This window comes from Equus przewalskii, chromosome 31 (genome assembly GCF_037783145.1).
Source record: "Equus przewalskii isolate Varuska chromosome 31, EquPr2, whole genome shotgun sequence".
Taxonomy (NCBI): Eukaryota; Metazoa; Chordata; class Mammalia; order Perissodactyla; family Equidae; genus Equus; species Equus przewalskii.
Window position 1 is genome coordinate 10,854,945 of NC_091861.1, and position 13,904 is coordinate 10,868,848.

At 41.6% G+C, this 13,904-nt stretch overlaps 1 protein-coding gene across 3 annotated transcripts in view; it reads left to right on the forward strand.

Annotated features, from left to right (window-relative positions):
• Window positions 1-351: 351 nt before the first annotated feature.
• MARK1 (microtubule affinity regulating kinase 1) overlaps window positions 352-13,904 on the forward strand; it is a 123,086-nt gene continuing 109,533 nt past the window's right edge. For 2 of the 3 annotated variants that reach the window (XM_070602515.1, XM_070602516.1), the window contains exon 1: window positions 352-510. In XM_070602515.1, the coding sequence (XP_070458616.1) occupies window positions 367-510 (144 nt within the window). In that variant the 5' untranslated portion in view covers window positions 352-366. Of the gene's footprint in view, window positions 511-5,264; window positions 5,634-13,904 lie in introns of those variants that run through there. The other variant, XM_070602517.1, reaches the window with a different exon arrangement.

The following is a 13,904-nucleotide window of genomic DNA, read 5'->3' on the forward strand; positions in this document are numbered from 1 at the left end:
TGGGAAGATATTTTGTATACCGTGTGAACTCCTATTTACTCCGATGGTCCTTAGTTGTAAACTTTGATGATTCTCCTATAATATATTTTTCAATTCCTATATGAGGCTTCTTAGAAATTGAAAAGAATGTGGAAGTGCAGGAAATTTTACAAGATGGGACAAGTCAATAAAAGTCAGTTAGGAAATTGGGTGTCTACTAATTGCTAGGCACTGTGCTAGGTCCTGGACAAAAAGAATTAAATAAGACATACTCCCTCCCTTGACCCAGCTCCTAGTCAGGCAGGGGACCAGCCCAGTGCACGGTGCAAGGAGAGCAATAGCAGAAGAATGCCCAGGGTACAGAGGTAGTACAAGAAATCTGTGGGTATGGGAAGGAGTAGGAGTGTCAGAGAAGCCTTCCAAGAGAAGGTTTTAAAGACCAACTCTGAGTCCATCAGGCAGAAAAGAGGGGAGGACGTTCCAAAAACAGAGAGCAGACGACAGAAAGGTGCAGAGGAGTCAAGCAGTGTGGTGAGTTTGGGGAATTCCAAACAATGCAACATTGCTGAACCTTGCGCGCTTGTGGGGAACGGAAGGATATTAAACGTCACTTAGATATAGATTGCGTTTGTGAGGTGTGGAGGGGCCCAACCTAAGCAACTCCATTAGACTTTCTCCTGGGCTGACACTGACAGCTATGAAGACAAGTGTTGTGTGTATAATCACAAGGACTTTTCAGTCTTCTATGACCATATATACAATGTAAAAGGCAGCAGCCTTAGACAGTTTTTAAGACAAAGTATATCTTTTCTCTTGAGGTCCTTTTCCATTTCAGTGATTCTACGTTTTAAGTGGTGACTGTTGACTTGCAATAAAAATGTACCTTGTTGAAGATAGGAGAGCAACGGGACCCAGTTTATTTTGTGTAAAGAACTAATTGTTCTTTTCCTGCTGGACATTAAGCATGTTTCTCTCTGGCTGGGACAACTCTTTGATACCTTACAGAACTGCCCATCCTGTAGTTTTTTTGTGTGGGTTAAATCAAAGATTTTAAATAACTTTGTATCATACTGAAACAAAGTATGGTCAATAAACAGTTATTGGCTGGGCAAGTCTAGCACACATTTGATACACTTAAAGCACGTGATAAAAGAAATGTACAATTGTATGTGTTCATTATGAACTCTGCTGAATGTGTCATATTTGATGAATTCTTTGTTTACAAATGACTGCAATCTGTTCACACTCATTTGTATGAATTCATCGTGTTTTTCATTTAGCTCTCTAAAAAGAATATTATAATGCTAATTGCTGATAACTATTAGGTGAAGAATATTCCCTTTGAGCAATGCTTGGCATGTGGTAGAGTGGTACTTAATAAATGTTTGTTGAATCAAAGAACGAATTATTAATAGATTCTAATCAAGGCCTTTGATTCATCAGCAACTAAACTTCTTTAGTCTTAATTTTTACCTTATAGAGAAGTGCTGTCAATAGAGATATGACTTAAATCATATATGTAATTTTCTTTCAGTGTCCACATTTGAAAAAGTAAAAATAAATAGTTGAAATTAATTTTAATAATATATTTTATTTAACCCAATGTCAAAATATTGGGATTTCAATATATTATCAATATATTTTTATTAAAGAGCTATCTTAATACGTTTTAAAGATCTTTAAGGTATCTTAAACTCTTTTTTTCCCTACTAAGTTGTTAAAAATCTGGTGTGCATTTTATACTTACAGTATATCTCAATTCAGCTGATAAATTTTCAGCAGAAATACTCGATTTGTATTTAGATTCAGAATATTTATAGTTAAAAAGGTAGATTCATGTACTCATTTTTTCCAACATAATTAAAATTTTTCCAATATCTGAATCAATATCAGTTTTTAAATTTAAATTGTTTAAAATGAAACTAGGGGCCGGCCCTGGGGCCGAGTGGTTAAGTTTGCGCTCTCTGCTGCCGCCGCCCCGGGTTTCGCTAGTCTGGATCCTGGGCGCAGACATGGCATTGCTCATCAAGCCATGCTGAGGCGGCATCCCACATGCCACAACTAGAAGTACCCACAACTAAAAATATACACAACTATGTACCTGGGGGCTTTGGGGAGAAAAAGGAAAAATAAAATCTTTAAAATGAAATCAAATAAAAAAATTCAGTTCTTCAGCCACACTAGTGACGTGTCAAGTGCTCAACAATTGCACGTAGCTAGTATCTGCAATATAGGACAGTGTAGTTCTAGAGAATTCTGCACCATTGGGCTGCTGGTAGGCAATGCTCTTTTAGCACCTGTCAGTGTGGGTTTAGCACCTTGCAGATCTTTATTTTTCTTTTGTTTTCTCAGAACGTCAATTTTTTTCTGAAACCTTTGTTACTCTACCACTTTAGGTAGAAATCTCTAAATTAAACATGCCACATTTGGTTAATAATCCTAAAGAAAATTACTCAAAGCCTTAAAATAGTCCTTTTGTCATTTCTTCATGGTGACAAGCACAAGAAGTTATATGTAGTGACACAAGAGAATTTTGCTCAAGAGTATTCTCTTTATTAAAAATGATGGCTAAACAGTTTTGTTTTAATCACAATTCTGCCTCATGCCATTTTAAGAGGAGGAGAGCTCACGTAGGGTACACACTCAACTCCTTTTCAAAAACGCAATGACTTTTTCAAACCTAGGCTAAGTGAATTTTCATTATACATCAAGCCCAAAATTCTGGGTATGAATAAGGATTATTTGAATGCTACCTTTTGGATAGATAGAGTTGTTTCCAGTCTATTTTATCTGCCAGAATTATGGATTTGAGTTACCCACCCAATAACAACTTCCTTTGAATACAGTCCCACTGTTATAAAACTTGCTTTACGGGTTGATTTTAAAAATAAGTATCCTTTACTATTATTATGTAATACTCAGTAAGTTTCAATGTGTGAGCACAGTGTAGCAAATATAGCTAAGGGATTTGCCCTTGGCTTTTAATGTACATTTTAAAGTCTTAGAAGCCACTACGCTAGGATCCAGGGCTCTCCTTTGAGCTGTCTCTAGCCATTGTAGGTTCTAGGTATAGTGAACCTTACAAGGGTGAGGCTGTGGGTCTTGTGATTGGTGCAAGATTGAACAGTACTGCATATTCCAGTTATCTTTTTCTGTACACTATGAACCTGATGAATCTGTGATCTTGAATAAGTCAATTTAGTAGACTTTTTAAAATGGAAATAAATATGCCTGTCTGGGTCACCACAAGATAAAGACTTAGATACTGTGTGATTGGGCATTGAAAAGCAAAATCCAAGCTACCAGTTGAAGGAATGATTCATATTCTGATGGGGTTGAACACCTTTTCACAGACAGTTGTTAATTCCCATGTTAACACGATTACTATTGTAACACAGGTACTCTTGAGTGGCTGTAGCAGTCAAGGGTGACACTGTGGAAACGCTGACACTCTATTAGCAGCCCCTATAGGCAGCAGTGGCTCCAGTTGATCAGAAAACTACAAGTTTCTGCCCTGGCAACTTCAATACATCTTGGTGATTCAGGATTTCTGCAGAGGGACTGTAAAAGCTTGGCATTCCCAGTTGCACACCATAATTCAGGAGGCAGCCTTGCAGTTCCAAAGCCTGAATTCTGTTTGAGGAATGGTGATGAACACCAAAGGGATCTTGTGATTTTATTTGCTTTGTGAAATTGAGAAGTGTTTACAAGACGAAATGCTAAAGAAATAAATACGTAGATGCTGTTCTAGAAGTGAATATTTACTGGGTGGGAATTTTTTTCTCAGACAATCTTTGTATTTGCTATTTTTAGGTCTTTTGAAACGTTTTAAGGGTCAAGTGTTAACTTTTCAGAAACAACCTTTAATGAGTCAGGATAAAAACCATCTGGTGCAAGGATGCTGCCTTCAAATGGATGGGAAGTAGCTCAAAAATCGGATCTATCCTTTTCTATCTATTGCCGCTTTTATCTTTCTGCCCACCCATGAAAGGATGTGAAAAAGAAATATTAGAAAGAAGAGGAATAGAGAGAGATGGTAAGGTTTTTGTCCCAGAGGCTGTGTGCAAAACATAAGCTCTCAAATCAGACAGAAAGCAGCAGCATTGCTTTTTAGGGACTAATGGGCCCTGGACGATGCATTATGTAGGGATGTCTGCAGGATGTAAGGAGTGGCAGGCGGGTGGAAGGGTGAGGAAGACACCTGGAGGAGGTAGGACAGGGCCCAAATCAGCCCTCCTCCCTCCTTAAACAAACTCGCCCAAGTGACACTTCCTTGTGTCCCAGGAAGTGACGATCAGCCAGTGTAGACGTTGTGACTCCGGGGTCTCACCCACTCAGGGGGTGCTGCGGTGGGCGCCAGGCGACGTCTTCCGCCGGCTCCATTCCCGGGGCGGCCGCGCGGTCGGGGCCACCTCGCCAGCCGCCTGGCCTGAGGCCCTCGCACGAAGGATTCTCGAGCAGCCCCCGCGAGGCTGCGGACGCTTCTTGGGGCTTTTGTGCGCTTTGCCCAACTCTTAGGGTGACCTGAACCCAAGCTTCCCTGGAGAAGGCGACTGAGAGAGGGCTCGGGGGGAGGACACGAATCGAAAAAGCTTGGAAACGGGGGCGCAGGAGAAGACGACTCTAAGAATGGGAAAAGTCCCGAGGTGGGAGACAGGCGGTGTAGGCTCCCGGGTAGGATCGTGCCCAGATCTTCCCAGGGAAACAGACAAAAAGGGCCCCCGCACTGCATCAGCGCCCTCTCACCTCCGCCCGGCAAAACCCAAACACGAATAAAAATAAAAACCACCAGAGGCTCTCAGACGCCCGTGCTCCGCGGGGGGGCCCAGAAACGAGAATAAACACGGGCCCCGGCGGCCCGGAGCGCGGGAGGAGGCGGAGGAGGCGGCCCCGCATCCCTAATGAGGGAATGAATGGAGAGGCCCCCTCGCCTGGCGCCCGCCCACCCGGCGGCGGCCGCCAAGTGCCTCTGGGCGCTGCGTGCCGCGCCCGCCGCTCCGCGCGCAGCCGGCTCGGCCGCTCCTCCCGGCTGCGGCGGCGGGGACCGCGCGGAGCGAGGCGGGCTGGCGCGCCGGGGGCGCCGGGAGCGCCGGGAGCGCCGGGAGCGGGGGCGCCGCGGCCGCTGGGCCCCGCGCGCGTGGCTGCGGCTCGGCCGGGCGGCGCCGCACACCTGAGGCGGGGCGCGGGCGCGCTGTCAGGGCCGCGGCCGCAGGCCCCGCGCCGCGCTCGCCGGCCGCTGATTGGAGGCGCGAGTTCACCTTCAGCCATGGCCCGGGCCGTCTAGCGGGGCCCGGCCGCCGCCCCCGGCTCCCTGCCCGCCGCATCCCGGCCGGCCCGCGCCCGCAACCGCCGTCGCCCCGAGCCCTCCCTCGCGCCGCCCGCGGCCCCCGGCGGCGCCGCCGCGGGCAGCGGCTCCCCCTCCTCTTCCTCCGCGTCCTCTGCCCCGTCTCCGCGCCCGGCGCCCCGCCCGCGGCCTGCGGGAGCCGCTCGCCCCGGCCCGGGCCCGGCCTCGCGCCCGCCTCGGCGCCCGCTGCCCCTCGGCCCGGCGCCCGCAGCCCCGCGCGGCCAGCGAGCCCCCGGCCCGACCCCGGCGCCCGCACAAAATGTCGGCCCGGACGCCATTGCCGACGGTGAACGAGCGGGACACGGAGAATGTGAGTAGCCGGAGCCTCCCGGGCAGCGGCGGGGCGAGACCCTCCTCCGAGCCCCGCTGCCCCTCCGCGTGGGCCGCCCCCTGGCCCAAGGGCGGGCCCCGCGCGGCAGGGCGTCCCCCTGGAGCCCGGGTGCCCCTGGCCCCCCTCTCAGCCCCCAGGCTTCTTTGCAAGCTCATTTCGCTGCTTGCCCCTCAAGGGTAAAGGTGGGGCATGTCACTGGCGCCCTGTCCTCCTCGGAGGTGGTCCTCCAGGAGAGGCTGGGGTGATGGAGGGCAGAGAGCTAGGAGGTGGCAGAGTGGGCATCCCGGATTGCTTTCTTTCTACCTCGGCATTCCCTTTCCCCACCCGACTGTTTGCTTTCCGATAACAGACAAGCCAGCTGACGACCTCGGCCACCCCTGCTTTTCTGGTTCTTTCACCCCTTTGCACCCCCGTCTCCCCCGCATTGCCCCATGACTTTGCTTTTTGTAGCATCGTGTCCACGTTTGGGGTCGTGAGCACCCAAGGGGGAAGGTCGGGAGTGGAAGGGACGAGAACGGTAGTAGAGATGGATGTGTGTGTCTGTGTATGTGAGTTTGCATCGCTGTGATACTCTTCCTCAGAGATGAGTACAAGAATTTCACCAACAGCTTCCGTGGCCCTGGGGTTACAGCAAAATGTTTCAAAGCCCTGTGAAGCCCAGGGCTTTTTATTCTTTTCCTGAAGCCAGTGGCAAGAATTCAGGGCAGGTTTTACTTTAAATCTCTCTCCTCCTTCTTGGAGTGTCACAAGGTGCGTTTCTTTGAAGGAAGGATTTTCTGTGTCTTTGATCAAATTGCCCTCAGGAGTTTTTATCTAGATGCAGATGTCCCTAGTGTTTAAACTCTTGAAAAAGAACAAGATTAGCTGTATTTCCACCTTCTGAAAAGTACAATTGTGTGTGTATGTGAGTTCCTTGGTGGGAAAGGTTTTTTTTGTTTTGTTTTGTATTGTCTTCCAAACCCTCCTGACCTGTAAATAGGGCCTTGGCTGATTTTTCTGACTGATTTTAAGGAGCTAGACGGGTACCAAGTTTTGGTTGGCTGTCCAGATCTCTCTGGTTGCCTAGTTAGTTCATCACCTCTCCAGCTCTTGGTGTACCACTGTCTTCGTAGGGCTGGTAAGATGAAATAATGAAGTGCTTTGCTGTTCTGAGACAAAAGGCATGAGAGAGAAGAGATACAAGCTCCTCTCTGAAGTGTTGGAGGGAGGGATAAACAGATTATTTCATCTTGGAGAGTAGGGGGGCACAGAAACTTAATATAATTATATGAAGGGAGAAGAAGTTCTAGTAAGAGACTATTGTTAAAGGCTAGGAAGGTGTTTCAAAGTATGCTTTTGTCCTCCCTCGTGTGGTGCCTTTAAAATGGTAAAGATAGTGTAAGGCTGCTGATATCGTAAATTGTAACTTAATTTGCATCATAACTATTTCAAAAAATATAATTGTATGTAATTTTGATTGAGAGATTGAAGAAGATGAGAAAGAGATGAAACATTTGATTAAAGTTGATTTTAAAGCCAAGTTGGTACAGAATTTTTCTAATAGGAACTCTAAAAAAATTCCTGTCATTCAGTGTGTCATTTCAGTGTGAATGAAAAGACAGATGATGACCTTTGTTTTTATTTGCAAAACACGGTGTGTGTTAACCCAGCAAGGGTAGAAAAACACATTGTTTTTATTTTCCTTTGGATTTTGAATAGTATAGCTCATTCCATACTTGTGTGAGTAAGGTACTGTATACAGACATGAGATAGCATTATAGAAATGTGCAGCAAGGAATAGTAGAAAATGCAGCATCGCATGGAAGACCAAGAAAAAGGATTTTTAAGCTAAGTAATAATAGTGTGTTAAATTTTATTGTACCTTGTGAAAATGATTATGCTGTGTAAACGCATTTGCTCTCTTTCTGACCGTGTTATTTCAAAGTCACTTTTATGATCTTGTCCCAATGTTGTCATTGTGTTGTACATAACTTATACCTCCATTTACGTTACTTTACCCACATCCTGATTTTCTCCTGATTGCTGTGGAAAATATCTATAGTACTGTGCTCTTAATTTGTCAGTAAGTATGCGCTGAGCTCTGTGTTTGAGCTGGAAGGGATATGGAAGTAGTATTTAAGATAAGACTCTCCCCTCAAGGAGTTTATAGGAAAGGTAGATATAATCCCAAAGAGTGTACAGTAGAAAATGCTGTGTAAGTAGGGCTAAATTGGTTTAGAAGTGCCGTAGGTGTTTATCAAAGGGACCACCAGTGATGCCTATAAAACCACCGTTGGTGTCTCTCTTTATTCCCTGGTTGGTAGTAAATGTCATTATCCATTCTTTCTTACCTCTCAGCAATGAAATAAAGTCACACACCTGCTTGTTAGCTAATTTATTAATGCCAGTATGGCAATCAAAACATACATTTGTTTGTAGTCGTTTTCAGTTACAGTGACATGTTTAAAAAAATGGTTGTGAAAATTTAGATTCATATGACTTTTAAAGGCTTCTAAGTCTTTTGGAATATTGAGGACATAACTAAAAACATTTTACTACTGCTAGAAATGTTTTAATTTAAACAAATATGGAATTTAAAAAGCCGTCTTTGTATTTTATTGTCATTTGCAGTTCATATAAAAATTTGTTTAGTCATACATGAACATATTTGGATTTTGTATCCTTGGGAATATTCATCATGTAGCCTTGCCCACGTCGCTAATGTATATTCAAGCTAAATTTAAAAATTCCAGAGAGGAATGTTATAGCACTGATCTGTTTACTAATACTGGATGTAGTAGAGTAAGGAAGAATTGCTTTTCTTTGAGAAGGTTCTGTGTGTTCTTTTTCAGGAGTATTTTCTTAAATGAAGGATTTGTGTGTGCATTGGTAATAGGCCTCGAATGGCTAAATACAACAGAACAACCAATGATTAAGTTGAAAAGCAGTAATGCTTCCTAGCGCAGTAGAAAAGACATGTTGCAGAGAATAGAATTCATTTATGCAAAGTGTGTTTGATTTTGTAGAGTGTAAGTCCAGAAAAAGAATGAGCCTTTGAAATATTTTTCTTTCTTCTGTTAGATTATATTTGGATAATTCCAGCATGCATATAGATAATATATTACCATTACTGTTATGTGCTTTGAAATGAAGCAAAAAAGAATTTTTTTTCATGTTTTGGAAAAACTCTGATTATGCTAATTTTTATGGATCCAAAATGTCTAGACTAGCTTTCTGTGGTGAAATTTTGATCAGCATGAAGAAAATTGATTTGCCTCCTTCTTGGGATGTTTTAAAATGGACTTTTGTTAAATTTATTTTGAAATTTTTAATAACGAAATTCTTGGCGGTGATTCTTTTCATAGATCTGAAACTCACTGGGATGACAAGTACTTAGTGTAACTAAAGTGGCCATCAGTAGTTTGCCCAATGGGAGCCATTGTTAATAGTGGGAACAAGCAAGAGGGAAGCATGCATGGCTTTGCCACCATCCTTGGGTTTGCTCAAGTAGCATGTGCATCCCTCATGTGTCACAGGACCTGTCACACTGCATTGTAATTGCTGAATTGCTTTGTTTCTTTTATTCTGTATTGCCAGTACCCAGCACAGTAACTAGTAATAAGACGAAAGAGATCAGTGCTATGGCCTTCCCCTTTTGAATTTTTTCACTTGTCATCAATATATACTAGTGACACTGGGAAGGGTAGATGTTACATGTTACACACTGAGAGACAGAAGCCTTCAGAAAGTTAAGTGAGCTGCCCAAGGTAATAATGAATCTCTGACATCTTCCACTGTTGTTCTGCTCATGTGGTTCCTCCTTGGAGGTAGTTTTTTGGTTTGTTTTGTTTTTGTCTTAGAGATTTTCAAAGAACATGTGAAATGATACGATACTTTATTAGAGGAAGAGCAGCTATGCCATGCTCATCTCTACTTCTGAACCTTTGCTATTTTTCCCGTTTGGCGTACCCTGCTCCTTTCCCCTTATTGCAAACTTACAAATTCTTTATGGCATGGCTCATGTCTTTAAGGTTTCTGAAATGATAGCAGCCGGCATTTCTGTCTGCTCTAGCTAAATATCTATCTATCTATAGTCTACACCGTTAGTCTCCAAAGTGGGTGTGCAGTACAATCTGTTGTGAGAAAAAACGTCTTTACCTTCGTCTACTTCCCTTCTGACCTACATGCCACCATTAACTCTTCTTTTTTATTTTATAAACCTCAGGTTGTTTAGAATCAGCCACATCATTTTTAAGTTATTATATTTTTTTACCATTCCTTCTTCCATCTCAGACTTTCCTTCGGGATCATTTTCCCTTTTCCTCATGAACATCTTTGAAGTTCTTTTGGTGAAGGATTGTCAGTCATAAACTTTCTTTTTTAAACCTGAAAATAATTTTGCCCTTATTCTTTTTTTTTATCCCCCTGAGGAAGATTAGCCCCGAGCTAACATCTACCAATCCTCCTCTTTTTTCTGAGGAAGACTGGTCCTGAGCTAACATCGATGCCCATCTTCCTGTACTTTATATGTGGGACGCCTACCACAGCATGGCTTGCCACCCGGTGCCATGTCTGCACCCAGGATCTGAACTGGTGAACCCCGGGCCGCCGAAGCAGAACATGCGCACTTAACTGCTGTGCCACTGGGCTTGCCCCCTGCTCTTATTCTTGAAAGATAGCTTTGCTCAGTCTCCATTTCTTAGTTGATGGTTATTTTCTTTCTCTCCTCAGAAGGTAATATTCCATTGTCTACTGATTTCCATTGTTTTGGTTCGGAAGTCATCTGCCTATAGGTAGGCAATCTTTTCTGTCTCTTTTTAAGATTCTCTCTTTTTCTTAGGTGTTGTATTTTCACTACAGTTGTGTTTAGGTATGGATTTCTTTCTTTTTTTTTTTTTCCTGCTTGCTTTCTATGTCTGTGCATTCATATTTTTCATTAGTTCTGGACTTTTATCAACTGTTCTCTTTTTGGATGTTGCTGTGCTTCTGGTCTCTTTAGAGTTTTGTTGTGGGACTCTGAGTAGATTGTTAGACCTTGACTCTCCCATATGCATTAACTTGTCATTAATTTTTCCCGCAAGTTCATTGCCTCTCTGTGCTATGAACTGTTTAATTTGCTTAGATCTAAACTCTGTGGATTTATATCTTTCATCAGTATTGGAAATGTGCCAACCATTATCTTTTTGAATAGTGCCTTTCCTCTGTTCTCTCTAGTGTTTCTATTGCTCTCATTAGATATGCTTAAATATCTCATTCTAGCCTATGTATGTTTAAACTCTCATTCCTTTCCCTATTTCACTGTTTCTCTGTACTGTAATCTGTAGTACAATTTACAGTACAGTTACTGTATGTAATATGGTTAGATGTATCTTTTAGTTAGCTAAATCTCTTTATCTGTATTTAAATCACTAACTCCTCTGTTGAATTTGTTTTTATTGTGATAAAAAAACATAACATGAGATTTACCCTCTTAACAAAATTTTAAGTGTGCAGTACAGTATTGTTAACTATAGCACAATGTTGTACAGCAGATATCTAGAACTTTTTCATCTTGAGTGACTGAAATTGAAATTTTATACCATTGAATAGCAACTCCCATTTTCCTCTCTCCCCATTGCCTGGAAACCACAATTCTACTTTCCGCTTCTATAAGTTTGACTACTTTAGATACCACATTAAGTGGAATCATGCAGTATTAATTATTCTGTGACTGGCTAATTTCACTTAACATAGTGTCCTCAAGTTTCATCCATGCTGTAGCATATGATAGAATTTCTTTCCTTTTTATGATGGAAAAATATTGTATTGAATGTATATAACACATTTTCTTCATTTGTCTATCTGTTGATGGACATTTGGTTTGTTTTCATATCTTGGCTATTGTGAATAATGCAGCACTGAATGTGGGAGTGCAAATATCTCTTTGAGATCCTGATTTCAATTCTTTTGAATAAATACCTAGAAGTGGGATTGCTGAATCATATGGTAGTTCTATTTTTAGTTTTTTGAGGAACCTCTATAGTGTTGTCCGTAGTGGCTGCACCATTTTACATTCCCACTTACAATGTACAAGGGTTCCAGTTTCTCCACTTCCTTGCCAACATTTGTTATTATCTGTTTTGTTTTGTTTTTTGATAATGGGCGTCTTAACAATTGTGGTGTGATAACTCATTGTGGTTTTGATTTGCATTTCTCTGATAACTGGTGATGTTGAGCATCTTTTCATATATCTGTTGGCCATTAGTACATCTTCTTTGGAGAAATGTCCAATCAAGTCCTTTGCCCTGTTTTTAATCAGGTTTTTTTTTTGCTAATGAATTGTAGGAGTTCCTTATATACTTTGGATATTAACCTTTTTTCAGATAGATGGTTTGCAAATACTTTATTCCATAGGTTGCCTTTTCACTCCGTTGATTGTTTCCTTTGTCATGCAAAAGCTTTTTAGTTTGATGTAGCCTCACCTGTCTGTTTTTTCCTTGGTTTCCTGTGCTTCTGGTTTTATATCCATGAAATCATTGCCAAGACCACTGTAATGAAGGTTTTCCCTTTGTTTTTCTTCTAGGAGTTTTACAGTTTCTGGTGTTATATTTAAGTCTTTAATCCATTTCGAGTTGGTTTTTGTGTATGGTATAAGATAAAAGTCCAATTTCATTCTTTTGCAAGTGGATGTCCAGTTTTCTCAGCACCATTTGTTGAAGCGACTATCTTTCCCCTCTTGTATATTCTTGGCACTATTGACCATATGTGTCTAGGTGTATTTCTGGGCTCTTGATTCTGTTCCATTGTTCTATATGTCTGTCTTTTTGCCCCTACCATACTGTTTTGATTATTGTAGCTTTGTAATATGTTTTGAAGTCAGGAAGTGTGAGGCCTCCAGCTTTGTTCTTCTTTCTTAAGATTGTTTTGGCGATTCAGGGTCCTTGTGGTTCCATATGAATTTTAGAATTGTTTTTTCTGTTTCTCTAAAAAATACCATTGGGGTTTTGATAGAGATTATATTGAATCTGTAGGTCTTTTTGGGTGGTATGTATTTTATCAATATTAACCAATCCATGAACACAGGATCTCTTTCCATTTATTTGTGTCTTTAATTTCTTCTAGGAACATTTTGTAGTTTTCAGTGTATAAGTCTTTTGCCTCCTTGGTTAAGTTTATTCCTTGAGGTATAGAGTTGGGTTATTTGAGAGTTTTTTCCCCAGTGTAGGCATTTATTGCTGTAAACTTCCCTCCTAGTACTGTTTTTGCTGCATCCCATAAGTTTTTGTATATTGTATTTTCATTTGTCTCAAGATATTTTCTAATTTCCCTTTTAATTTCTTCCTTGACCCTATTGGTTTTGTTAAGGAGTGTGTTGTTTAATTTCCACATATTTGTGAATTTTCCAGTTTTCTTTCTGTTATTGATTTGTAGTTAGATGCCATCAGTTTGGATAAGATATTTGGTATGATTTCAGTATTCTTAATTTGTTAAGACTTGTTTTGTGACCTAACATGTGATCTGTCCTGGAAAAATGTTCCATGTGCGTTTGAGAAGAATGTGTATTCTGCTGCTGTTGAGTGAAATATTCTGTTTATGTCTGTTAAGTCCATTAAATTTATAGTGTTGTTCAAGTCCTCTCTTTCCTTCTTGATCCTCTGGCTGGATATTCTATCCATTATTGAATGTGGGGTGATGCAATCTTGTACTGTTATTGTGTTGCTGTCTGTTTCTCCCTGCAGTCCTGTCAATGTTCATCTACTTAAGTGCTCTGATGTTGGGTCTATAAATATTTATAATTGTTATATCTTCAAGGTGAATTGATCCTTTTATCATTATATAATGTCTTTCTTTGCTCTTTTGACGGTTTTTGACTTGAAGTCTATTTTGCCTGATATGAGTATGGCCACCCTCTCTCTTGATTATCATTTGTGTGGAATATCTTTTTCCATCCTTTCGCTTTCAGCCTGTGTGTTCTTAAACATAAGTGAGTCACTTGTAGACAGCATAGAGTTGGAATTTTCTTTAAAATCCATTTAGCCACTCTGTGTCTTTTGATTGGAAAGAGTAATCCATTTATATTTAGAGTAGCTATTGGTGGGGAAGGTCTTACTATTCCCATTTCATTGCTTTCTGTTTTCTAGTTTTTTTGTCCAGCTTAACATCTTTTGCTGTCTTTGTATGTGTTTTGGTGATTTTTTTGTAGTGACATACTTTGATTCCTTTCTCGTTTTCTTTTGTGTATCATCTATATGTATTTTCTTTGTGGTTACCATGGGGTTTACATAAAACAGC